The sequence below is a fragment of the Aphanomyces astaci genome (assembly GCF_000520075.1).
Source record: "Aphanomyces astaci strain APO3 unplaced genomic scaffold supercont1.80, whole genome shotgun sequence".
Classification (NCBI taxonomy): Eukaryota; Oomycota; class Saprolegniomycetes; order Saprolegniales; family Verrucalvaceae; genus Aphanomyces; species Aphanomyces astaci.
In genome coordinates, this window is record NW_009798343.1 from 209,051 (window position 1) to 235,004 (window position 25,954).

Consider the following 25,954-nt stretch of genomic DNA (forward strand, 5'->3'; position numbering starts at 1 on the left):
ACTGTCTGTGTGTCGACGGCACGATGGTGCCGAGACCCTGGGGCGCTGCCCTGCATGCGGAGCGCCCAAATGAGCTCATCCACTTCGTTTGGCTCCAACTGCCGCCAGCCGCGAATGGCTGGAAATATGTGCTTGTCGTCAAGGACGACATGAGTGGGTTTTGTCGTCTGTTCCCTTCGGCAACGGCCGACGCGGAAAGCACAGCTAACGCCCTGATGGATTGGTTTGCGACACATAGCATTGTGTCGACATGGGTTTCCGATGGCGGAACTCACTTCAAGAACGAAGTCGTGGGGAAGATCAAGAGGATGATCGGTGCCCATCACCATATCACAACGCCGTACTCGCCGTGGGCGAACGGCACAGTGGAAGTCGTTAATCGACTTATCCTGCGAGGGTTGAAGACCCTGACCAGCGAAATGAAGCTTCGTCCGGACGAATGGCACCGTGTGTTGGCCCTGGTACAGAGCGCGTTAAACCACCAGCCGGCGGACCGTCTCGGCGGTGTGGCTCCAGTGACGGCGTTTCAAGGCTTGCCGTCTACAACGCCTTTAGCTGGGTTCGTACACCAAGGACAAAGAAAATACTCACGGTGGACTGGCTCTCGAAGGCGCGTCAAGAGTACATGGACGCGCTGCGACAAGCCATGGAAAATATGCACCGCGACGTAGCAGCTCGAAGCGAAGCTGCGGCAGCAAGCACGAGGCCGCCGCGAGAAGAAAGCGCATGTGCGCTTAGCGAAGTTTGCGCTGGGCGATTTTGTGCTTGTGGGAAAAATCATCAAGTTCCCCAACAAGTTGGCACTCAACTGGAAAGGTCCGTACCGCGTATCGCGGGTCGACTCGGACTATGTGATGGAAGTCCAACAGCTCGTGGAGCCGTTTACTACGTCGGTCCACCATGCCAGCCGGCTGAAGTTTTTCAGTGATGCCGCATTGGATGTCACCGATGCCCTGGTGGACTACGCCCCGCGTTTGGCGATGAGGGTTTTTTCGTCGAAGACCTTTTGGGCGCTCGCCGTGGCGCCGACGGAAAATTCGAAGTGCGCGTCAAGTGGAAGGGCCTGGACGAAGAAGAGGCTTCGTGGGAGCCAGCCCTCCAACTCTATGAAGACATTCCGGTCGTCCTGCGCCGCTGGATCATGAAGAATGCCAGCGACGGCGTCGTCAAGGAAATGCGCGACGACTTGGCCATTCACTGTAGGGGGAAGTGTTCTGCCGCGTCCGCAGAAGTGCGTCGTGTGCCCGCGGAAATGACCGAGGGCAAACCGCACCTACATGGGAGGTCGAGAACCGTCTCGTTTCGACGCGTGGCCGATATCGACGACTGGTTAGTATAAAAGGTTAATACCAGTCAGTTTGCATTGTGAGTCTAGCCACCGTTGTGGTTACTGTGCTGGTCGACGGAGCATCGACAGTGCGGGGTGCGGAACATACTTGAACCCGCCACCACGTACTGGTTCACGGTGCACTCGAACGGCAAAACCAAGAACAAATCGCCCATCTGGTTGGACGGCACCAAGACGTTCTCGACCAAGAACGATCCCTCGAAGGAAGTGCTCGTCGCGTACACCGAAGGCGACACATGGGCCGTGGCAGCCCCCACCGAGGACCGCTTCGTGCCGTCGCTCCAAGTATATGCTAGCTAAACTACTAACTACTTGCGCATGTGGATGTGTGTTGTGTGGTGCCGTCAGCTTGGAGTCGATTGGTTTGGGTACTTAAGAACGAGGGGAAGCAGTGTAAGCAGTGTACTGTTGCCGCCAGCCTAGAAAGTGGGGTGGGGGTAAAACGAAGGCTTGTGGGGCCAATAATAAATACACTACGAGTTGTAGTCATTACTAGCTCCCGTCGGATGGCTCAAATCGATGCTGGTGTCGAATTGTTTCTTTTCCAATAATCAAGGTTTTGGCTACGAAGAATGCACACACTACTTCAGGCTATTTAGGGTATTTACAATCGGTCATTGATCAACGTCATACGGGGCTAGATCTTGATTTCAGGCCGATATTCGTCAGCCAGTAGCGAGGTAGGTTATGAGGCAACGTCGTGATGACAGATTGGTTGTGTAAAAGGAGCATATTCACTGTGGAATTAGCAGGCGTGTCACGGAAATGACTTTCGGAATGTACTGCACATGATGTTACGAACCCTTATCTCAACGAAACTTGCTTTAATGGCCATTCTACAGTGCGCGAACATTTGCACCATTAGATTGGTGGCCAGCCATGTGAGCTGCCGAATCGCATTTTTATCGGTGGTCAACGCGTTCGAGCCCATGAGTTCGGTGTAAAAGTCGGTCAAAAACGCAGGTATTGTGCTTTTTGGTTAAACTTGCCAATTGTGAGGCATTGTGAAAATCGCCAACAAATAGTCGCGATGATTTCATTGGTTAGAATTTCGAAGATTTGGGCAGAAAATGGATATCCATCTCAGTTTTCCACAACTGCCTGGGCAGTACGACGAAGTGTAGTCGCACATTGCGGTAGCGCGGGCGTCCAGTTGGTGTACTTGAGATGTTTGTGTGTACTGTACTGTACATAGGTGTGCATGTGTGTTGGGGATACGAAGAAACTCGCATACGAGGCCTACGCGCTCAGGTGTTTATGCTGCAAGATTGGATCGTCGTCCATTGACACCGCTCAGTAAACTGCGTCATAATAGGGTGATTAGTAACGATTATTTTGTAAAGGAAATACCACTTTTTGTCATTGGGATCATTTCGCGGACATTCGGATCGGGGCGATTTAAGAACCGCCCATGGAAATTTGGAGTAGAACACACAATAACTCGCGCGAAGGAATTCCTAGACCAGTCTTTGGCACGCCCAAAAGGGCATCATTGAAGACGGCGATGCAAAGTGTTTCACACGGCTGTTTTGTGTCGCTCAGTTGGGGCTGCACATATTCAAAGTTTAAGAACGACAGGCCCCATGACATCGTGGACAACGAGGTCCGAGTTGGATTCCAGAAATACCGCGCGGCATCGCATGTGGCGGCGGCATTGACCTTGACGTTGTAGCTGCTCGAGGGCATTGTCGACAAGGAATCGACCGAACACTTGTCCTTTCGTGTCGATCTTGGGGTTGGTGGCAACATAGGTCACAAGACCGCAGTTGCTCTGGAAATAGCACTCAAAGCACACGCCTGCGAGGATCGCAGTGGTGTCACTCTCGAGAAGAAGCAAGATATGGTAGAGACAGGAGGCGTCGTGGTCGGGTTGTGCTAGCCAGAGATGCGAAGCGTAGTAGGGAAAATGGGGGAAGCTCAAATTAGCGCCACAATACCCATGGAGATCAGCATTGCGCAGAATTATATTATTATGAAGTTATCTGTATTGAATTCAAACAATAAATTATTGACAAGTCGAATTTCAAACAATAAATTATGATACATAAGTATGTTTTGATGTTTGTACAATATAACCAATTTTCGGCAATATCATCCTGAAAATCAATTAATAATTGCAATCTGCGAAGTGGAACAATAAATAATTGAACTAAATAAATTGCAATATATTGTTTAAGTAAGAGCGCGTCTGGCAACACTTTTTTTCTCAGAAATATTGTAATCAAGTACCCCAAAACGCCATTTTGAGGCAAAATGGAATAATGCAAATCTGCGTCACGCGTCTGGCAACAAAATGGGAGGATCATTTTTTATTGAGACTGCCAGTATTATGGCGTTTTAAAAGTACGGCTCCAAGGTCCATTTTGATTATTGAATAATGGTGTTGGACTATGAGTTGTTTCAGATTCCACATCATTTACAACCAGGAACACACACACCATGAGCTCCAACGCAGTTTGGTTGAGCTGTGTGACCTGGTGGTCAGTTAATCACATCGTAAAAGAAACGTGTCACACTTCTGCATTGCGAGGGGAATCGTGGATTGACGAGTTGCTCCAAGGAAATGTCCGACGGTTCCGCAATCAACTGCGCATGCTACCTGGTACATTCATTGCAATTTTGGTGATGCTTATGAACAAGGGATTGCTAAGCCCAAGTCGATACGTGTCAGCCAAAGAAAAGTTGGCAATGTTTCTCTACGTCGTTGGCCATGCCATTTCAAGCAGACAAGCACAAGAACGATTTCAACGAAGTGGTTGGACGGTCACACAATCAATGAACGAGGTACAAAATACTTGTTCTCATCATCATGACGGTGAATTATAGGTTCTGTCGGCTATGGTCAGGTTGTACCCGACGGTCATGCGTTTCCCTGGGAGCAGTATTCCGTGGGAAATTCACTCGAACCCCAAGTTGTTTCCATTTTCAAGGGCTGCGTCGGCACCCTTGACGGCACGCACGTACCGGCGATCCCTCCGCCATCTGGAGCAAAGCCGTTTCGAAATCGAAAGGGTTATATGAGCCAGAACATCCTAGCGGCGTGCACATTCGATTTGAAGTTTACTTACGTATTGGCTGGATGGGAAGGTTCTGCATCAGATGGGCGTGTTCTCGAGGATGCGCTGCTGAACAAAGGATTTGTTATTCCCCCGGGAAAGATGTATCTTGGTAAAAATATATTATAATATCTATTAATAACCTAGTTTAGGTGACGCTGGATACGGTCTACGCCTTAATCTGTTGACGCCTTATCGGGGAGTCCGTTATCACCTACGCGAGCCCCAATCTCCTAAAGAGTTGTACAACCTCCGCCATGCTCAGCAACGTAACTGTATCGAGCGAATCTTTGGCGTGCTTAAGAAGCGGTTCCGTATCCTTGTAACCGCCCCGGAGTACCCATTCCCAAGCCAAATCAACCTAGGCTGAACGAGAAATGCAACGTCGAAATCGCCGTCGTGCTAAGCGAGTGGTCAACCACAACGACGGCCATTACACGGACAATGAAGAACTATCTGCTGCTGCATGCGAACAACGGGATGTTATTTCCACCGCAATGTGGGAACAATATACTCAGCACAATCAGCAGTAGCACAGATAATTATAATGCAATCTATGTAAATCATGTAATTAGTTGAAAAATATTGTGTTGCATCGATATTATTCATGCTACCAAATCAGTTTTTCTACCCAGGCATCGCGCGCATTCCCGCCTAATGCCAAGAAAATTGTTGCATTGAAACCTTCGCCAAGCTTGTCTGCTAAGTTTGCGATTACGTGACCATCCATATGGCCGTAGTTTTACATGAGGCATTGAATGGCGGCAGCTATACGCTCGTGTGGATCGGTACCACTTTTCTTCACTTGATCCAGTTTAGCGTTTTCGACCTCGACCAATTTTGACATCGCTTCACCAATAATTGACCCGGCCGATCGTCGTTCTTATTGCTGACGCGGCTTCTTCTTTCGGGGCATCATGTTGTCGGAATCGTCCGAATCGCTGCTCATGTCATCATCCAGGGCAGAAATTTTGCGCCCTCCACGTCCTTTGGTCACTGGGGCTTGTTGATATTCCTCGAAATCCATGCGATCACTTTGTATGTATTGGTCTGTCGGTGGGTAAACATCGGCCGGCGGAAAAACGTCGGCATCGTTGATAATGTTGTTGTTGGCCATATGAGCGATACCTGGGGGTGGAAGGGAAAATGCCCCCGTCACCATGTCTCCATCCAAAAGCAACGCCAGGTTTGTAAACAGAGGGAACGGAGTCGTTCGGAACTTTTTTGTAGTTCTTGTTGAGCTACACAAATATGATTAGATTTGGTATGCGGATATCTCAAATACCATAGTAACGGACGCCCAAACCGTTTCTGGGGCTGTAGGAAGGCCGAGGGCATCGTCTCATCAAAGCCAGAGTTGTCGCGCAGATACTTGACATCCATGTAATCTCGCTTGAGCTACAACGCATACATTAGAATGATTCATAGTGCAGCGGCAGTATCATTTCGCAGTCTACACGAGACTTCAGTTGTGCTGGCAAGAAGTTGACCCCATACTCGAGGTTGAACGCATTACACACGGCTCGCCAGGCCTCCTTCTTGAACCCGTTGTCTGCTCATTTGCCGGAGTCAGCTTGGGCTTGTAGCTGCGTGACAAGAAACAAATCGCGGGCGTGCGACCAGGTGGCACGGCTGTCCTTCATTCCCAACGATGTTGCCATTTCGAATTTTTCTGAAAGAAAAGAAGAATCACGTGTCTGGCAAAAAGTGCCAATATTTTCACACAAAATGGAGTTTTCGTCGTTATTCAATAATTACAGATTGAGATGTTTGCCCCCTCACAAAATTCCATTTTATCCTCCAACTGTTACCAGACGCGCTGTAATACATTAGTGCGCATTACTGATGGAGATTAACGACGGGTTATCCCCTCCCTAGGGCCGTAATTCGAGCAGATTGCCCTCCCTGTGGGAAAAGGAATAAATCTGTTGAAATATCCGTACAATTCGTATATTTCGGTTGGTTTATCCGGCTATATCCGGATCATTTGATATTAACGCTGCAAATCCTTGTTTCAAAATTCGATTAAAAATCAAAAAATCAACCGTTGAATACCGATGGATTCGTTGCGGACTTGTTCCACACGTCGATGGGAAATCCCAGAGAACCAGTTCATGGAACTCAGCCATTTTTGAATTATGGGTCCCTAGGCCGTACCAAGCAAGGGTACAGCGTTCAGAATAGATGGCTGGCTCTATTGAATTTTATTTTATTTTGCCAAAACTCCCTAGGGAAACGTAAATTAGGGCCCCTAGGTAAATTTTCCCTTATGGATTTCGCATCACTGGTGCTAGCTGCGCCTCGAACGCTTGGAGATCGTCGAGCTCTACCAGGAATGCCTGTGGCTATTGAAAGTTGAAGACTTCGTGAACATACCGTTAGGGTACATGCCAAAGGAAGGCACGAGGATGTCTTGGTAAAACTGTCGTAGCAACGATACATCGCGCGGCTCGTGCAACGTCGCCGTGCTGGCATGCCAACTTCAATTTTGAACATGAAATAGGCTACAGCAAAGGCCATTGGTTATAACAAAGTGGATATACATCCAATGAGAGGATTGAAATTCGAAAAACACGTGTTGATTGGCTGTTCCAAATGTCGATTGTTGGACGTTGGCGATGTATCCGGAAATATTATCCGGACACTCCATTCGCTCTCTTTCAGCATGCGAACTCGCCGCCGTGGAGGCGTCAAGGATGACGTCGGGGAACGCGTGATTGAGATCAACGACTCACCCAACGTGGACATTCTGCAACGACTGCCACGACGACGCCAGCAGACGGTGCGCTACATCGAGTCCCTCGATGCCTACGTACGTTGCACCCGTGGAATTCGTCGACAAACAAGTGACCATTGTTCTGTAGAGCCATGCACCTGCAGAGGAGGAAGATCCGAATTCATCACACGATGAAACGGCATCACCCTTGTACCAACGTCATTCAAGCGCGAGACGCACTTCGAGTCCTCCCTCCGCGGATGAGGACGAAGACGATCAAGTCGACGGCGAAGTTGACGACCAAGGATCGTCGGACAACGACCCCGACACCGCCGAAGACGAATCGGAAGCCCCGAGTCCCGACGTAAAGCTGGAACGTCCAGAATCCGCCCGTCAAGGGTACATATATGTCGATTGAACATGTACTTTCTTCTTGCCTGTTGTGACGCATGGTCTAGGCATGCATCGTCCCGCCGGAACGTGCGCTCTGCTGCCGAGCCCACGCAAGACGAGATCCGGTACATACTATATCGTCGACATATCCTTGACGTCCTTGTAACATTAGACATTCGACGACCCGCCGACGATTGCGATCGTCCATCGAGCCCGAGGAAGTTCTAGACACGAGGTACATAACTCCATGCTCACATCACGTTTCATTTCGTGTCTGTAGCGCCACGGTTGAGTCTGGGGATGCCACTGCGCGCAGACAATCGACGCGCCACCGACGATCTGGAGTCGGCGACGACAGTCCCGACCCACCGTATGCCGTCCTCGTCTCATGCCATGATGCTCATGCCTTTTCTTGATCACTTGCGTATTTCCTACAGACTGGGCAGCCCTTCCGCGGCTTTGGTGGGCCGAGGCCATGCAGAGGACGCCACTGCATTCTCGTCGCGCTATCCATCTCGCCGCCGGGTGCAGTCATCCGATGCCGACGATGCGTCCGTCTCCGCGTTGGAAACATTGCCACCCCCGAATTCCCTTCGTCATGCGACTCGGTACACAACCAACTATATCAAATCTCTTCAAGGCATATATATATATAGTCGTTTTATATATAGTTTATATATATATATATATATATATATATATATATATATATATATAGTCGTTTTATATATATAGTCGTTTTGGTCCCCCTGTCAAGGATTTCCTGACCTTCGACATATGATATATATCCAAGTTCAGAGGTCTCGTTGGAAACGTTCATTCGTTTCCGCCAATCGCATCGCCCCGTTTCCTTCTTTTTATCCAATCAAATGACTTTATTATTTGGTACTAGTAGTACTAGTAGTTCTAACCTACGCTGCAGGTACACACTGCGCGACCGCAGCCGCCATGGCCCACAGCGACGGTCGTTTGACGATCCACCAAAATCCAATCAGCCGTCATCGTTTGAATCCCGCGCGGCGGCTCAAGTGATGGATCGCGCTACGCGGTATGCCCTTCGGACTGGGCAGCGCGACATGCCGACGACGACCACGTCGCCGAAACAGAATGACAAGAATGGCTTTCACCGATCGACCAAGAGCTACTCCCTTCGCGATCGTTCGACCCTTCGCCGCCACGTAGCATCCAACACGAACCTCTTTGACGACTTTGGCGACGTCGCGCCGCCTCCGAAACGGGTTAAACATCATGATCGAGCGCCGTCGAAACAGACGTACGCGTTGTCGAGCTCGTCATCGTCATCGTCGGCATCGTCTTCCGACGGCGAAATGCAACAGATCAAGCGAACCAGCAAAAAACACTCGCGAAGGTCGGCCAAAAAGGCGCGGCACGAGTACTCGGACAAGAAGAATGCCAAGAAGGGGGCGCCCCCCGCCGACATTTCCCCCCTGGACATTGATCCATCCATCACATGGGACTCGATCGGCGGACTCAAGTCGCACATCCACGCGCTCCAGGAAATGGTCCTGCTGCCGCTGCTGTACCCCGAATTCTACGCCAAGTTTGCACTCACGCCGCCCTCGGGCGTGCTGTTTTACGGTCCCCCTGGCACCGGCAAGACGCTCGTCGCTCGGGCTCTCGCCAACTCGACCGGCAACCAGCGCATCACGTTTTACATGCGCAAGGGCGCCGACTGTTTGAGCAAATGGGTCGGCGAAGCCGAGCGCCAGCTCCGCGTGCTGTTCGAACAGGCCAAAAAGACCGAGCCCAGCATCATCTTTTTTGACGAAATCGACGGCCTCGCGCCGGTCCGCAGCGCCAAGCAGGATCAAATCCACGCGTCCATTGTGTCGACGTTGCTGGCGCTCATGGACGGTACGTCAGCTACTACATTGTGATGCTGAATATCACATTGTACAGCTATTCCAACAGTGTAGACAACACTTGTTGATATTGTGCGCTCTGCCAAAATATGTATCATTGACCAAATCCATTGGTCGAATTGTTGTACTGAATTTTGAATGTACAATTTGTAAAACCATGCACACTATTTGTGAAGTCACACACTATAATCCGATAATCGTTGCCGGCGTTTGAGTGGCCAGTTGAAAGTGTTCAGGGTTTTGATTGGTCGGTCCATTGTCTGTCGATTTGGGATCTGCTCATTCGATTGAGCAGCACCCCACACTCCATATTCGAATCGACCTGTTCATATATTCAAACGTGTCGAAACTCATGTGTTGGAACCATGGGCTTTGTTGTAATATGGACTGTTAATCACGGACAACATACATACATGTGATGAATATATATATATATATATATATATATATATGTTAGGGCTGGATTCACGAGGCCGAGTGATTGTGATTGGAGCGACGAATCGTATCGACGCCATCGACCCCGCGCTTCGGCGACCAGGTACACATCATAACCACAAACATATATATTTTCGATTCATCTGCCAACATTTGTGGACTTTTGTTGCTATGCTTTGCCAAATACTCCATCGATATATATATATATATATCGTTTTGTTTCAGAATGTTGTATATGAAAGTAATACCTGTCCCAGCGGGGGGATGTTCATCACATACAAACGAATATCAGACACACACACGATACTTGGTTGTTGATTTCTAATGCATTCCTCCCTTTTGTATCACTGCCTATTCATCTGCACGTCATAATAGTTGGTTGTGTACGTCGTCGGTCCAGTACAACCACAACAATATGGACAAACACCACAATAGATACATATATATATATATATATACCTGTCGCTAGTATACAATATATATATATATATATATGTGACCACCCACGATCGTTTATTCCTAGGCCGATTCGACCGCGAGTTGGCGTTTAGCCTTCCAAATGCCAAAGACCGCGCGGCGATGCTGGGGATTCACACCAAGAAGTGGCAGCCGCCGCTGTCGACGTCGTTCAAGGACCAACTGGCCAAGGACCTGGTCGGGTACTGCGGCGCCGACATCAAAGCGCTGTGTGCCGAGACCGCCCTTGTCGCGTTCAAGCGGGCCTTCCCCCAAGTGTACGACACGCCTGCCAAGCTGGACGTGGATCTTAGCCAACTGCATGTGCTACGCGGGGACTTCCATGCCGCCCAAGCCAAGATCGTGCCGGCGGCCGCGCGGTCCCAGTCGGCAGTCGCCACGCCGCTGCCGCCGCTGCTTGCGCCTTTGTTGGAGGTACATTTTGATGGACTATAGTGTATACCACGTGGATATGGGTTGTTTGTCCGTGTTGTAGATTGTATTTCTTGATGGATATGCCCAATGTATATATGAGTCGTATATGTTTGCGTCGTCATGTAGGATTATTGTGTGAACAATTCGATATATATATATATATGCACGTGGGTTATATATCTAGCTTATCGAATAATAGAATGGATTGATATATTCTTGATGGATCGTCCCTATATATATTTGGTATCGTCATGTATGATTGTATGAGCGGTTCGATATATCTATATAAGTACGTGTGTGTACTATATCTCGCTTCGTCATGGATTTTTTGTGGTAGTAGAACATATTCCACGAGTGTATTGTAAATAGTTTTGGATGATCGTCCAACTTGTCTGTCTCTACTTCGAATACTAGAATATAGAAAATATTGTGGATTCGGTACGAATTTTCAGACCCCGTCAAATCGAATCATGAATCGACGCTATTGGCTAATCCAATTTTGAGTGGATTTGATTGGCTCTTACAGAAAGGATAAGTATAGTCAGCCAATCAGAACTTCGAGCGGGATTCAAGATTGATTAGACAAACCGCGCGAATTTTGGAAATATATAGCGAATTCACAATATATTGACTGTATATATATATATCTTGTAGGAACCGCTGTCGCAACTGGTCCAGCTCGTCCAATCGTCGTTCCCGACTGGGTTATTTGCGCCACCGCCGACACTAGCGTCGACGTCGGCGCCAATCCACGATCTATCCAGTGCCACTTGTTCGCATTGCTTGACTTCGTTGTCCACGAACGCCATCCAGTCATGTGTTTCATGCCATGCTTCGTTCCACACGTCGTGTCTATTGTCGGCTTCTCTCTGTGCATCCTGTGTGCCAGCATACACGTACATCCCGCCGTCGCTGGTGCGGTGTCTGGTATTTGGTTCGTCGGGGGCGATGGGGCAGTCGGTTGTGTCGTCGGCGCTGCTGAGTCACATGGACGGGTTTCCAGTCATCGAGATGGATCGGTTCAGTCCGCCGTCGCAGTGGATGGCCAAGTGGACCGAAGCGCTGGCTCGGGTACCATGCGTCGTCTACTGTCCGCACGTGGACCAGTCGTGGGCCGACCATCCGACCGAGATTCCAGCGATGCTGCACCACTGGCTGCAGTCGTCGGCGCAGCATCTCCCGATCGTACTGGTCGCGACGGCATCCACGACGCACTTGCCGCCGGATTTGCTGGCGTTGTTCCCCCATCAATTTCAAGTGACGCCGCCACCTGAATCGGCGCGGCGGGCGTTTTGGAGTGTCTTGCGCACGTGGGCGTCGAGTCCGCCGCCGGTACCGCCGCCCCCGCCCGCGCCGCTGCGGGTACTCGCGCCTCCCCTGGCCACCGACAAGCCAACGCCCGTGGTGACCTTGAACGACCAGGAGCAGCACCACCTGCGTGAACTGCGCATCTTTCTCGAAGCGGTCGTGTCGTACTGCATTCGGCAAAAGGCCAACGCCCCGTTTGTGGTGATTGAAACCGTGCTGGATCACGGCGACGACGACGACAACCATGAGCATGTGACGATTCACAGACACATGGATTTAAACACTATTCGCGACAAACTGCACGACGGCGAGTACACGACGTGGGAGAAATTCATGGCGGACGTCCACGAAATCGTCCAAGATGCGTATGCAGCGTACCCCAAATACAGTCCATTGCGGTATGTTTGTATGCAATATTGTGCATTTAACCAATATATATATATTATAATATATATATTATCTATCTATATATATATTATATATACATCACATGGGACGATTTGTGTGGTCGGGATTGTCCGACTACGTGGGTCGAATGTTGGTATTGAAAATTGAATTTTATATGATGTATTATGCTTTCGAGTGAAATTTCGTGTTGTGGCGTGGTTTCTCGTTGGAATTTAAATCGATTTGATTGGCTACTTCAGTTGAGCTCAAAATTATTAGCCAATCAAAGCCTTCTCAATGAAATTTAACCAATCAGATCGATTGTGGATCGGTTTCGTCAGCGCGATTCGATTGCACCCCCTCCCCATATTTGTACTATCAATTCGACAATATATAGATATATTATTTGGGAACCCATGTACACACTAGTCAAAGTCGCATACGAAGTTCGGATCGTTGTTCGAGATTTTCGATTGGTCACTGGATTCGTGTCTTGGATTTTGATTGGTCGGTGGATTGTCGGTCGATTTAGTGCTGCTGCTCATTGTTTCGATGGACCGAGCTCCCACCTCCTCACTCGAAATTCAAATCGACTTTATAATATATATATATTTTCGTTGTTTATATGTATATATAGTCGACCCATCCAAATGTGGAATGTAGATGGTGCATCTATCGATTCATTTTTAGTGAGAATGTTGTGACTCATACACCCATTCGATGCTGATGGGTGTGCACCGTGTATGTCGTTGTCAATTGTTGTCCTTATTGGCTTTTGGCGATTTTGCATTCTCCAAGTCGACTCTCTCGTAAGACGACAAGAGCCAAATATATCATATATATGTGAAATGGATATATATATATATATATTGATCCCACGCCTAGGTACATTGCGCACGCAGCGGCCAACATGCAAGACAACGTGATGAGTTTTGCCCATCGGTTCCGCAAAGAGCAAGGGTACGACCTATTTGCCACGTGTCGCGCCATCCAGCACGCCAAGCTGGCCAGTCGACCTGTCCCGGCGCCGATGCGACTCAAGCGGCCGGGGGTCCAGCCGCCATCGATCGCCCCGCCCCCCGCGGACCTCACAACGGCGGACGACTCCGTCCAGATTGTCGACGTGTTTGTGGTGGGGGACCCCGTGTTTGTTGCGAAGCGGACGGGGCCAGGGATGAACAAGCTTGGCGGCGCCGGACGCGTCCAACAAGTGTACGAAGAAGACGCCAGTGGATCAGGGCTCAAGTACGACGTCAAGTACATCTTGGGCGGGTTTGAAAAGGAGGTACTGCAGTAGCATCCCACACCCCCACATGGCCATTGGATGGATGTTGTTTCTACGATATATATATATATATTATGTTGTTTCTACGATATATATATATATATTATGTTGTTTCTACGATATATATATATATATTATGTTGTTTCTACGATATATATATATTGTGCTTGCTGCCAAAACTTTGTAGGGTTGGGCTGATTGAGTTTCACCAAATTCATCGGTCGATTGTGTGTGTATAATACTGAAGGTTTGGGATGTACACTGTGTAAAGACAAACGATGTCAAGGCATACCCACCCTACTTGGATACGTGTACGAGTTTGATTGGTCACTTGGTTCGTGTATGAGATTGGGTTTTGATTGGTCGGTCGATTGACCACTCCACTTTATATTCAAATCGACTTGACAATATATGGTGGTGTATGTATCATCCAATACAACACAAAAAAGACCGTGGTGTATGCTACTTACTATCCCTGTACTAGTATATTCTACTATACAAGGTGAAGATTTACTGTCTGTATTCTGACGTATATACCTCACTCTCAACAACGTTTACATGGAGATTATTGGTCGTGATGAATGGTATGGGTTGTTCCTTGTAGGTGGACGCTACTTATGTCCGGCGACTGACCGAAGATACGGTGCAAGCCAGCGTCAAGATGCATGCGACGTCGACATTGACCAGTGCTCGAAAAGCGGCTCCAACTGCCGACGACCTGTTCGACGCGACGGTGTGGCCTCATTTGTACCAAGCTGGCTGGGAGTATCTGCCTCCACCGATTGGTCTGTGGGTGGTAGATCCACCTTCAACAACATATGGTGATGACGTGGACGATTCTGGTAAGACCAGAGACGAGTGGAAGGCCACGTGTCAGTGCTTTGAATCGCGAGACGACGTCGTTGCGTTTGTCAAGCAATCGCCAGATTACGCTCGGCTTTGTTTTGGCCAACGGTGAGTAGTGTTATTCATTCACGGTTGAATAAACCATTGGATATATATATATATTTATATATATATAGTCAAGATGGAGTATCGAACCCCGAACTATGTGACTCGATTATATGTGTTTGATTGAAAACAATGGATCTGTGGTTGGATTTGTATGTGGTTGACCCACTACAGTAACTGTAACTAACGAATATGTTTGAAATCCAAGTGTTGGATGAATGTAATAATAATAATAATGACGTGGCATTATAGATTTGTCGAGATGAACATTGCCGACGGACTCGTACCCAAGCCGGTGCCCTGGACCCCCCAAGAGGAAATGTACTACATGATGCTCGAAGACAAACCTCCAGCCAACCCCACGAACGCAATACAGCCGCCGTCTGCGCTTCCAGTGTTTGAACTGGACGAGGTATGCAATAATATATGGGCGAGTTAGTTGATGGGATTGATATTGTACTAACATGATGGATTTGACAGGAACTTTTATGTGGAATTGTGGACGACGTGGTGGCGGCCACGGAGGGATGGTCGGTGGATGCATTGCGGCAAGAACTGGTCAAGTTCAACCATATTGTATTGGCTCATCGGTACGAGTATGACCGAAGGGCCATGGTTGAGGTGAGTGCTATGAATATTATAGTCTAACTATATTATCTTTAAAATGGTGCTCATGCTCGTGAAAACGTTAGGCGTTGCGAGCGCATGTCGACCAACTTGCATCGAACCAACCCGCTTAGGTTGGACAAGCCAACCAGAACGGTAGTCGTCGGACGTGAATTCAATTGAGTGTTGCTGTCTCAGCTTGTTTTGCTAGGTCGAACTACAGTATATAACGCCACATGTAGAAGGGCATACAATAATAATCCTTTGGCAACTACGACCGTGTTTGTCGTGGATCTTAAAATATATACGTGAATAATATATTAATACTACAGTACTTCGTTAACAACTACCAGTACTATACTGTAAAAAATGTATCTGCTGCTTCCATTAGAAAGTATTAAGTTTCGCGGTAATCCACAGGGCCAAATTTACATTTTCCAAGCAAAGTTACACTTATTTCGATGCTCAATTTATGATACATAATTTAAACTTAATACATGTATACTTAAACGCTTCGAAAGTGCGTGTTTAGGGTAATTCGCTGATTTCTGCCTCCTGTTTGGCTGCTTTGCGTATATCATAAATTGATCATTGTTTATCATAAATTGATCATTTACGTTAGAAAAACTATGTATACACGACAGCACAAATATATGTCATAAAATTGAAGTCGCTGTGACAGTTACTCGACACTCGCACTAGAAATGTTGCATGGCACGACGGCGCCACTCCAGCAGTCCCGCGTTGGACGGGAAAACCAGCGATACGATGGTGACGTTCGCTTGATCGTATGCATCGTGCCGCTCTCACCTACGGGACAAGTGCTGTTGATCTCCAGTTCGAAGCACAAGGATGGATGGATCCTTCCCAAGGGTGGGTGGGAAAGCGACGAGTCCGTGGAAGCTTGCGCTACGCGGGAGCTGGAAGAAGAAGCGGGGGTACGAGCCACTTATACGACGATGGGAGACATGCCATGTTCATGTGGGGTCATTGCCGTGGCGTGGTGTGTAGGTGGAAGGAAGCGTGTTGCGACCGTTGGGAGAAGTGGACTATGTAAGCGGCAACTCGGGCGCCGTGGGAAAAACGAGTCGATTGCTTGGAGTTTCCGTGCGCGTCACAAAGGAATACGACGAATGGTCGGAGTGCAAAGACCGTAAACGGCAATGGGTAATGAAACCAAGACAAGGCCACATGATGATGATCGAACTAACGACGATGGTAGGTGGATGTGGACACTGCACGAACACTGCTAGGATCGCGGCCGGAGCTCTTGGAGATGCTCCAGCGAGCCACGTCTTAGGGTCATGTGTCGAAAGTGACCTGCAACAAGTTGTGGCTGAGCTAGCTTTGTCGTAAGTGAGTAAGATAACGCGCATTGGCGCAAAAGTGCAAAGACTGTTCAGCACTGTTTGCTCAATGAAGTACATGCACAAGGAATGGAATTCATCCCCTGTAGTGCGTTGTACAATGGTTGGCTTGACAAGAGAGATAAGTTACATGTGAAGTTTGCTTATCATCCACTGGCACACAGATGCAGATGTATTCCTGTCGAGAATAATAGGAGAATACATGCTTAGATGTAGCCTGTCACTGAGTTTGAGTTTGCAGTGGCTTGGCCTCTAGTCGGCTTCAACCAGCACGTGCCGCCGTTGTAAGATGTCCACGTGTAAAGCTTGCAGCTTTGCGTCACTTGGCAGTCTTTCGCAACAAAAGTCGGTCGATTCACCCTGAGTGTTGGCCACATCCCCGCCAGAATAGTCGACATTCCGTTCTTGAATGCACATCTTGAACACCATCGCAGACTTGACGCCAAACACAGTCGACTTGGTGCCTTGGGTGTACTTCAACCAGCTAGTACCGCCGTTGGTAGAACTCCACACAACAGCTTGCATTCAGCTTTACCTTCGCAATCGGCGCAGCAGAGCTCAGCGTTGGGACGAGACATGGAAGTCAGGTCGATTCCTGCGAAGTCCGCGCTACCTTCGGCCGCAAATTGTCTTGACGGGGGTGTAGTTGTCGAGGTTGGGATGGTCGTCGAGGCAGATGTAGGCCAGATGTTGGCGAAGGGGTAGGTGCAGGTGTGAGTTTCACGTCTGCAGACTTAGCGCCAGTAAAAGATGCCTTACGTCCTTCAGACACGTGGGGGCGGCCATAGATGTCCCTTCCATGCGAATGTATCCTCCATTGCTGGAGTAGGCGATCGACAAAATGAAGTCCTCGGGGGGTGAAATATCGGGCTTAATCCCCACGGGAGCTTGTGGACATAATATTATCTATCTAGCCGATAGCTCCAACCGAAATCACATCTGGCGATACGGCAAGACTATTGACAGTGCCGCACTTGGATCTGTTGTTTCCGTTGGTGAACACAGAAATGATGCCCAAAGCCAGAAATCAGGGGAAAAACCATGTTGCTTTGCTGTCTTGGGGGCCCCATGAATTGTTGACCACGTGGGGGGGCTTGATACTGTCGTAGTTGCCTTGCGCATCCTTGGGACACAGCCCATTGCGCGCACTCCGTCACGTCATTCTGCGGACACTTTCGACCAGGTCAGCCCACTCATGCAATCAACTGAGCTTCCGGGTCTATTTTACCGATGGTGAATCCAATTCAAGCGGTCTGATCAACCATTGCCCCATGATGCGGGAGCTGAAATCCATGGGGTTGGGGAATTTGCCAGTGGGTTTGAACCAGCCAAAGTCACTGCGCCAATTGTTCTTGACGGCTTCGTGGGTGCCGCGAACCCCCGAGTCAATGCTGGCCACGACCACTCCACGGCCACGATTCCCAGGAGCCCACACTAACGGTATGGTATTCATAGATTGTAGCGCTGTCATCAGATGCCTGACAACTCCATTACGGCGGTCTTCATGATGGAAGCGGCATTGGGAGCTGTCAAGTGAGGCAAGGCTTCAAGTTTTACACGTGGACATCTTACAACGGCGGCACGTGCTGGTTGAAGTCGACGAGAGGACACGCCACTGCAAACTCAAACTCAATGTCCAGCTCGATCTAATAAGTACAATGTTAGTGTCTGGTAAGATGTGGCTGCATTTGACTGTGAATCAAAACAAGAATGTGTGTGCCTTTCTATTAGTACTGTAGTCCAAACAGCCCCATTTCTCATTACAAACTTAGTACTGTATATACGTGGTTGACGTGAAGTGCGCAATGGTTCTTGGCACTGGAATCTCTCAGGAACCAGTCAAATCTCCCACCACATCCTCGTCCGAACACATTCACAAAGTTTTGTTCGTCAGTCTTGACTGACCATATATAAGAGTGGTACTACAGTGTTAAAACTGCATTGCCACGACGTGAGCTTGAAGCCCCGCTGTTCAAGCAACAACTCGATGAGGTTGCTGCGTTCCAATGGTCGTTAGGTTTGGGTACACTAAGTACTTACTATGTGAATGTAAGTACTCTCGTGTATTACTAGTAGTTCATAAACACACTTGGAAGTCCACGCACTAAACACTTCATATCGTCCACGACATGAAATGGGTCCACTGAACCGTTGCATTACCTTCGCCAAAGTGCGTGAAACGTGCACACAAGTACAGCGCGACGTGGCTGGTGAGAGATATATATTTCCCTCACTCTTCAGCGCTGTTCACTTCCAATTTGGGTTTCAAATACAACCAACACCAACATGGTACACGCCCGATACGCTGCGCTGGCCGCCACCGCCGCCATGGGGCACGCCAAGATTTCAGCCCAAGTGCATCGAGAGCTGCAAGCGGGGGGCACGGCGCAAGATTTGGTTGTCAACTTCCGTCGCGTCGACATCGAGGCGCTGGTGCTACCAGAATCGACCGACTATGTCCATCAGTTGGTGCAAACGTTGAGCGACCATTCGAACAAGTCCAAGCAAGTCGTTGCCGACTTGCTGGGGGCTCGCGTCGAGTCTGCCTGCGAAGACAAGTTCTTTTACATCGACAACACGTACTTTCCGTGCGACAAGCTGACCGAAGCGCAAGTTCGGAACTTGGCAGCCAGTCCCCACGTCGCGTCCATCGCCAAGGCCGCCGTGATGGAACTGTCCCCAGTCCAATCCACGAGCAATAACGCTACCGTCATAGCCACTGCGAACCAATGGGGAGTGGACAAGATATCGTCACCCCTGGCGTGGGCAAAGGGGAAACGAGGGGCTGGTGTCGTTGTGGCCAATATCGACACGGGCGTTCGCCAGTCCCATAATGCTGTCAAGAACAACTGGCGGGCTGACTATGGTTGGTACGACCCTTCGGGGGGAGCGTCCGTCACCCCTAAAGACTACCAAGGGCATGGCTCGCACACTATGGGTACGATCGTAGGTCAAGTGAATGGCATCGGGGTGGCCCCTGACGCCAAGTGGATTGCTTGTGTTGGTTGCTCCAGCTCCAGCTGTGCCCAGGCAGACTTGACGGCTTGTGCACAGTGGTTACTCTGTCCTACGAACTCCCAAGGAGTGCAAGATTGCACCAAGGCCCCTCATGTGATCAACAACTCGTGGGGATCCACCAACGGCCAGGCTACGTGGTTCCTTCCCATGGTTGCTGCCTGGCGTGCTGCTGGCATCATCCCCGTCTTTTCCAATGGCAACAGCGGCTCTGCGTGCGGAACCGTTGGAAGCCCCGGCATGTCCCCCGATGTCATTGGTGTTGGCGCCTCGGATGCATCGGATGCACTGGCCTACTTCAGCTCCCGTGGCCCCACGTATGACAATCGCATCAAGCCAGACATTTCCGCTCCTGGTACAGATATTGTGTCGATTGATTTCAACACTGACAACGGCTACGCGTACATGTCTGGAACTTCCATGGCCGCCCCCCACGTTACTGGGGCAGTTGCCATCTACTTGTCTGCCAACCCCGGGGCTTCGTATGCCCAAGTGTACGCAGCATTGACGGGCAGCGTGGACAAGGGCAGCTTGACGCCAAACAATCAAAACTGCGGAGGCGTCTCCGATTCAACATACCCAAACAACAACTACGGCTACGGTCGACTTAACATTGACCGAGCCTTAACCGTCTTGACACCAGCTCCTACGCCTGCCCCTACCCCTGCACCTACCCCTGCCCCCACTCCAGCTCCTACACCTGCCCCTACCCCTGCACCTACCCCTGCCCCCACTCCAGCTCCTACACCTGCCCCTACTCCTGCACCTACCCCTACTCCTACGCCTGCCCCCACTCCAGCTCCTACACCTGCCCCTACTCCTGCACCTACCCCTGCTCCGACGCCTGCCCCCACTCCTGCACCTACCCCAGCTCCTACCCCAGCTCCTACACCTGCACCTACCCCAGCTCCCACTCCAGCTCCTACACCTGCACCTACCCCGGCTCCTACACCTGCCCCTACCCCAGCTCCAACCCCAGCTCCCACTCCTGCACCTACCCCAGCTCCTACACCAGCTCCTACCCCAGCTCCCACTCCAGCTCCTACACCTGCCCCTACCCCAGCTCCCACTCCAGCTCCTACACCTGCACCTACCCCAGTTCCTACTCCTGCACCTACACCTACTCCATCTCGTACTCCACAAAGTACTTGGCAGCGTACACCACGTCCGACCACTACTCGTTCATGCATGAATCCTGAAGACAACGCAGACTATCCTGGATTCGATCTCACCTCTACCGCCCGCGGTTCGTCTCATTTGTGTTGCGCCGATTGTAAAGACACAATTGGCTGCAAGTTGTACGTGTGGACGAATTTTAATGGCGGAACTTGCTGGTTGAAGCATTCCAAGGGTCCCAAGTCGTATCTCGCTGGTGCCAAGGCGGCCGAACTAAAGCCATCTACATGCAGTACTGTCGTCGACAACGTCGACTACTTTGGCAATGACATTACGAGCACATCGCAAGCGTCAGCGAATGCTTGCTGTGCCGACTGCGAAGCTACCCCCGGCTGCAAATTGTTTGTGTGGACCGCCAGCAACGGGGGAACTTGTTGGTTAAAGCACACCCAAGGAGCTCCGTCGACTGTCGTCGGCGTCAAGTCGGCGGTGCTAACAAACCCGTCCAAGTCGTGCAGTTCCCCTGAACTCAACGTCGACTATCCAGGTGGTGACGTGGCCAGCACGCAGCGCGCGTCGCCGGATGCTTGTTGCGACGACTGCCAATCTACCCAAGGCTGTAAATTCTACACGTGGACAAACTACCAGGGCGGGACATGCTGGTTGAAGGCCACCAAGTTGTCCACAGTTTTATCCGTCGGGGCCGTGTCCAGTTCGGCGTAGAAACTCATGTTCCATTTAAAAAACAAGTTGGTACTTTGTGTGACCTTTGCCGTGACCATCTATCTCCAAGAAAGGTTAGAGTATACAGTACATTCGTAGTATTAATAGTATCTGAAAGACCTTACTTCTATCTAATACTACTACTAGTAGTACAAAGACCTTGCTTCTATCTAATACTAGTAGTAGTAGTACTCAGCAACCAACACGCATCATTGGCTTTAAGGATAGTCGAAGCCATGTCCACATTCAAAGATCTATGTGTTGTGCGTACACTGAGCAGTTTATTGTAACGGATAATCCTGGCAACCGTTTCATCCAATCTTATCTGGATTTGGCTGGTTTGGTATCATGGACATATCCTCCATTATCAATCCATTGCACCCCTTCCAGCGATGGCGCGGCTAGAAGTTCTTATAGTGGCCTTGGTGGCATCGGTCGTTTCAGCCAAGATCTCGGCCCAAGTACACCGCGAGTTGCTTGTGGAGGGCATTGTCCAAGAAGTTGTCGTCAACTTTGTGCCTGTCAATCTCGATTCGATGGTTTTGCTTGACGCTTTCGATGCGAATCGTTCCGGTCTCGTCGACGCATTGATAGCCCAGTCCAAGAAAGCAAAGCGTGTAGTGGACAACGTTCTCGGCATTCGAATCAACGGCCATTGCGACAAGTTCTTTTACATCGACAACACGTTCTTCCCTTGTGGTAGTTTGACCACGAATGAAATCCGTGCGCTTGCCAACAGTCCCAGTGTTCAGTCGATTTCAAAAGCGGTGGTAGCCCGCGTGAACCCGTTGAAAGTGACAGCGTTTGAGTCAGACGCCGCCGCCGCTGCTGCCAACCAGTGGGGAGTGGACAAAATTCAAGCGTCCGCAGTCTGGGCCACCAACGCGACGGGGACTGGCATTGTCGTCGCCAACATCGATACAGGTGTCCGCCTCACCCACGAAGCCGTAAGCAGCAACTGGCGCAGTGACTTTGGGTGGTTTGATCCTGATGCTGGCTCCACAACACCCAGCGATTCCAACGGTCATGGCACCCACGTCATGGGCACAATCGCCGGTCAAGTCAACGGCATCGGGGTCGCCCCAGGTGCCAAGTGGATTGCGTGTTTGGGCTGCCCGAATTCTAGCTGTCCGCAAGCTACGTTGACCGCTTGTGCGCAATGGTTGCTGTGTCCGACCGATGCGCTAGGCAACAAAGATTGCACCAAGGCCCCACACGTTATCAACAACTCGTGGGGCTCCACAGACGGAGCGTCAACTTGGTTTGAGCCGTCGATCTCTGCGTGGCGAGCAGCTGGTATCATCCCCGTGTTTTCCAACGGAAATAGCGGAAACGATTGTGGTACGGTTGGAAGCCCAGGCATGTCGCCGCAAGTGATTGCGGTTGGCGCGACCGACTCGACCGACGGCCTAGCGTACTTCAGCTCGCGAGGACCTACGTACGACAATCGCATCAAGCCCGACCTTGCCGCCCCTGGTGTCAATATTGTGTCTGCGTACGCGGCCACCGACACCACATATGCCTATATGACTGGGACTTCGATGGCAGCTCCCCATGTGACAGGTGCCGTTGCTTTGTACTTGTCAGCAAACCCGACCGCCACTTTTGCCGACGTCTTCATGGCACTGACCACAACTGTGGATACAAACGAACTAGTTATCCAGAGCCAATCTTGTGGAGGGATATCAGATGCCAAGTACCCCAACAACAACTTCGGCTACGGACGATTGAACATCGAGCGAGCCACCAAGACAATAGTCTATGTTCGTACAACTCAAGCGCCAACCCCTGAGACCACAAATACTCCAGAACCTCCTCCATCCCCTACTCCTTCCCCCACTCTAGCTCCTATTCTGTCCCCTACTCCTTCCCCTACCCCAGCTCCAGCTCTTTCTCCTACTCCTACTCCTACATCATCCCCCCCTCCAGCTCCTACTTCATCCCCTTCCCCAACTCCTACTCCAGCTCAGACACCACCCCCCACTCCTTTGCCTACCCCAACTCCTACTTATGCTCCTACTCCTTCTCCTACATCATCTCCCACTCCAGTTCCAACTTCATCCCCTTCCCCAACTCCTACTCCATCCTCCTCTCCTTCGTCTACTCCTTCCCCCACCCCTACTTCTACCCGATCCTCTAGCCCAACACGTACTTCTGCTGGTACTCCCGCCCCTACTCCAGCGCGTACCCCTGCTCGTACTCCAAGTATTACTCCAATCTTGCCTTCTACAACAAAGTCAGTTGGTACCCTTCCTCTTGCTTCAACTCCTACGCTACCTCCATTTCCTACTACTCGGGCTATTCCACGACCAACGCCTGTACCTAGTCCATCCTCCACACCGCGGCCAACGCCGCGACTGACCCCTTCATCTACACCACGATCAACACTAACTCCGACTCGTGCACCTACACCCAGGCCTACACCTCGGCCGACCCCAGATCCTACTCCTGCACGCACTCCACGGCCAACGTCAAGCCGAACTCCAGATCCTCCCCCTGCACTTACACCTCCACCCACCCCCGCACTGACACCAGCTCCGACGACTTCTGTGCGTGTCAGCAGCAACTTGAAACACCAATTGCTGTTCCAAACCAACAAGATTCGAGCAGTGCATAACATTGGCTCTGTAACTTGGAACGATGGGTTAGCGATCCAAATGCAAGCCTGGGCGGACACGTGTCCTGGATTTCAACACGGAGGTCCTAGTGGGTGGCAAAATTTGGCTACCTATGACCGCTGTGGGTTGCAAGAGTGCATGGCCATAGCAGGGGCAGCGTGGTTGTGGTACGACCAAGAAGAAACCCTATGGAACTACGACACCAATCAGTGCTCGACCGGGGCGTGGGCCGATTGTGGCCACTTTTCCAACATGATGAGCCCCCAAGTCAGTTCGATGGCGTGCGGTTGGTCCGAGTGTGGCAATGGCAACTACGTGTGGTGCAACTACGTCACTCCAGTCATATATCCCCAGGTGCCTCTAAGTACGATCAGCAAGGAACAGCTCGCGGCTAGTCTTGTGGGTTAAAAGTATGTACAGTATAACAACTGATTGTTCTAAACCGTAAATATGCGATACTTTTCACACTGTCGCAGAATCTCCCCCGCACCAACGTGTTCATTACGGCCAATAACGAGATACAAGATCGGAGAGAAATGGGCTAGAACACTGTAGACTGCAAATCAGAACCCATTGGCAATAGGAATAGTCAACTTGTCGAATTCAAAGATCAAATGAATTCGGAGTCTGGTGTCCACGGATACGCGAGCATATATGTCGTGTCGGGGGAGGCCATTTCCGGCCATTTGAAGATGCCGTGATGGAAAAATCGACACACGAGCAGAGATATGGTATCGAGATGCTGCAGGGAATCTTGCTTGACGTAGAGCAACCGGCATTCGGTGAGCACAAGGCAGATGGCATCGACTATCTGTCAAGGTCACTACAAGTGTGAACGGAAAATATACACCAGCACAACGCACACACCTGATGGCAGCTGGTCGCTCAACGAGAGCCGACAATTCACATGTGTGAGATATAGCCCCGCCACCAGAATATGGCGAAGAAGGGTAATGTTGTCGACGGTGGACGAGGGGGCCGCGATTTCGGCACACACGCTGCGGAGGCCGGAGGTGCCCAAGAAGGACCATCTGTAAAACGGTTTCAAAGCATCGTGACAGGGTTTGTCAAAGGTCGGAAGTGCCGGTAGTTGGTACAATTGAAACAACAGTGCAAGTTGATCCTATTCTTGTCCAGTGAGGACGATGCAGTAGATTGTGTAGCTAGCATTGGACACGACTCACGACCTCGATGTTGGACGACACCACAATTGCGTGCAGCTTTTGAAAGCCATACACAGTCGTGAAAGCAACCAGTCGAGTATGTAGCTCTTGACTGATGGAATTCTACCATTGAGTAGTACACGGTAAAGCAGAACTTGCAGGGGACGCTTACAGGTTTGGGCAGATCTGAAATACACGGTTTACACTCAAGGGCCCGTTCGGAGGTTTTTGCTCGATCTTTCGTGTTCTAAATGATGTTGTTAGGTCATAAAATTACGCTAGGATACCAACCGTAGCAGCGTCAGAACCATTCCAGTGGCCACGTGCTTCAACCATGTTCGTGGACATCATTGTCACTCCACGGGGCAATGTGCCTTTGCCGATGTCGCCGCCAACCTGCATTAAGCCAACGCAGTCAAGATACCAAAGGAGATCGTTGCCACCGCTCGCAATGGATTTAGTTCACGTCTCGGGTTCTGTAACCGTCGCATTCCGTTGAAACCGTCGCCGCTGGAATCGAATTAGTCGTTCAGCCGCCTTATTACTTCGAGTACATACATACATACTGTACAGGAATATCTGTATATACCCTTCATATGCTCAGATATTCCTCAGATATGTCCATAGGCCCTCCTCGGTCATATCAGGACTGCCTTCTCCCTTCATGCACTGCATTTACGATAGCTGTTTATG

The 25,954-nt window shown here is 50.1% G+C and overlaps 9 protein-coding genes across 10 annotated transcripts; 5 read left to right on the top strand and 4 right to left on the bottom strand.

Annotated features, from left to right (window-relative positions):
* Positions 1-2,906: 2,906 nt before the first annotated feature.
* On the bottom strand, positions 2,907-3,301 carry H257_16120 (hypothetical protein; the record flags this gene model as incomplete). Its single annotated transcript, XM_009844452.1, has 2 exons — positions 2,907-3,223; positions 3,286-3,301. 2 exons carry the CDS (start codon positions 3,299-3,301, stop codon positions 2,907-2,909), a joined length of 333 nt encoding a protein of 110 aa, XP_009842754.1.
* An 885-nt stretch (positions 3,302-4,186) lies between these two features.
* H257_16121 (hypothetical protein) lies at positions 4,187-5,062 on the top strand (the record flags this gene model as incomplete). Its single annotated transcript, XM_009844453.1, has 2 exons — positions 4,187-4,360; positions 5,027-5,062. The coding sequence occupies 2 exons, from the start codon at positions 4,187-4,189 to the stop codon at positions 5,060-5,062; spliced, it is 210 nt and encodes a 69-aa protein (XP_009842755.1).
* A 225-nt stretch (positions 5,063-5,287) lies between these two features.
* H257_16122 (hypothetical protein) lies at positions 5,288-5,787 on the bottom strand (the record flags this gene model as incomplete). The annotated part of the gene is made up of 2 exons (XM_009844454.1): positions 5,288-5,645; positions 5,711-5,787. 2 exons carry the CDS (start codon positions 5,785-5,787, stop codon positions 5,288-5,290), a joined length of 435 nt encoding a protein of 144 aa, XP_009842756.1.
* A 1,282-nt stretch (positions 5,788-7,069) lies between these two features.
* On the top strand, positions 7,070-15,584 carry H257_16123 (the record flags this gene model as incomplete). Of its 2 annotated transcripts, XM_009844455.1 has the most annotated exons (16): positions 7,070-7,216; positions 7,269-7,519; positions 7,579-7,638; positions 7,686-7,748; positions 7,794-7,883; positions 7,951-8,121; positions 8,436-9,388; positions 9,854-9,934; positions 10,355-10,722; positions 11,377-12,428; positions 13,303-13,702; positions 14,307-14,656; positions 14,906-15,065; positions 15,134-15,274; positions 15,346-15,415; positions 15,471-15,584. In XM_009844455.1, 15 exons carry the CDS (start codon positions 7,070-7,072, stop codon positions 15,391-15,393), a joined length of 4,335 nt encoding a protein of 1,444 aa, XP_009842757.1. In that variant the 3' UTR covers positions 15,394-15,415; positions 15,471-15,584. The 2 variants fall into 2 exon arrangements, with proteins under 2 accessions (XP_009842757.1, XP_009842758.1); XM_009844456.1 differs by having other exon boundaries at positions 15,346-15,584.
* A 342-nt stretch (positions 15,585-15,926) lies between these two features.
* On the top strand, positions 15,927-16,745 carry H257_16124 (hypothetical protein). The gene is made up of 3 exons (XM_009844457.1): positions 15,927-16,197; positions 16,271-16,426; positions 16,482-16,745. Exons 1-3 carry the CDS (start codon positions 15,964-15,966, stop codon positions 16,557-16,559), a joined length of 468 nt encoding a protein of 155 aa, XP_009842759.1. The 5' UTR covers positions 15,927-15,963; the 3' UTR covers positions 16,560-16,745.
* A 133-nt stretch (positions 16,746-16,878) lies between these two features.
* Positions 16,879-18,079, bottom strand: H257_16125 (hypothetical protein; the record flags this gene model as incomplete). Its single annotated transcript, XM_009844458.1, has 2 exons — positions 16,879-17,110; positions 17,889-18,079. 2 exons carry the CDS (start codon positions 18,077-18,079, stop codon positions 16,879-16,881), a joined length of 423 nt encoding a protein of 140 aa, XP_009842760.1.
* Positions 18,080-18,912: 833 nt separating this feature from the next.
* Positions 18,913-21,531, top strand: H257_16126 (hypothetical protein; the record flags this gene model as incomplete). The annotated part of the gene is made up of 1 exon (XM_009844459.1): positions 18,913-21,531. One exon carries the CDS (start codon positions 18,913-18,915, stop codon positions 21,478-21,480), a length of 2,568 nt encoding a protein of 855 aa, XP_009842761.1. The 3' UTR covers positions 21,481-21,531.
* Positions 21,532-21,827: 296 nt separating this feature from the next.
* On the top strand, positions 21,828-24,519 carry H257_16127 (hypothetical protein). Its single transcript, XM_009844460.1, has one exon. The coding sequence runs from the start codon at positions 21,873-21,875 to the stop codon at positions 24,504-24,506; it is 2,634 nt and encodes an 877-aa protein (XP_009842762.1). The 5' UTR covers positions 21,828-21,872; the 3' UTR covers positions 24,507-24,519.
* Positions 24,520-24,671: 152 nt separating this feature from the next.
* On the bottom strand, positions 24,672-25,707 carry H257_16128 (hypothetical protein). Its single transcript, XM_009844461.1, has 5 exons — positions 25,553-25,707; positions 25,434-25,508; positions 25,286-25,384; positions 24,966-25,221; positions 24,672-24,905 (listed from the first exon to the last, which is right to left on the bottom strand). Exons 1-5 carry the CDS (start codon positions 25,661-25,663, stop codon positions 24,709-24,711), a joined length of 738 nt encoding a protein of 245 aa, XP_009842763.1. The 5' UTR covers positions 25,664-25,707; the 3' UTR covers positions 24,672-24,708.
* Positions 25,708-25,954: the final 247 nt, after the last annotated feature.

Coding starts and splice junctions, on each gene's coding strand:
- H257_16124 (XM_009844457.1), top strand. CDS start 15,964: ATGTTGCATGGCACGACGGCGCCACTCCAGCAGTCCCGCGTTGGACGG. Junction 16,198..16,270: donor AGCTGGAAGAAGAAGCGGGG/GTACGAGCCACT, acceptor CGTGGTGTGTAG/GTGGAAGGAAGCGTGTTGCG. Junction 16,427..16,481: donor AAGACCGTAAACGGCAATGG/GTAATGAAACCA, acceptor CGACGATGGTAG/GTGGATGTGGACACTGCACG.
- H257_16127 (XM_009844460.1), top strand. CDS start 21,873: ATGGCGCGGCTAGAAGTTCTTATAGTGGCCTTGGTGGCATCGGTCGTT.
- H257_16128 (XM_009844461.1), bottom strand. CDS start 25,663: ATGCAGGTTGGCGGCGACATCGGCAAAGGCACATTGCCCCGTGGAGTG. Junction 25,385..25,433: donor TTTCAGATCTGCCCAAACCT/GTAAGCGTCCCC, acceptor ACTCAATGGTAG/AATTCCATCAGTCAAGAGCT. Junction 24,906..24,965: donor GAGCGACCAGCTGCCATCAG/GTGTGTGCGTTG, acceptor CTTGACAGATAG/TCGATGCCATCTGCCTTGTG.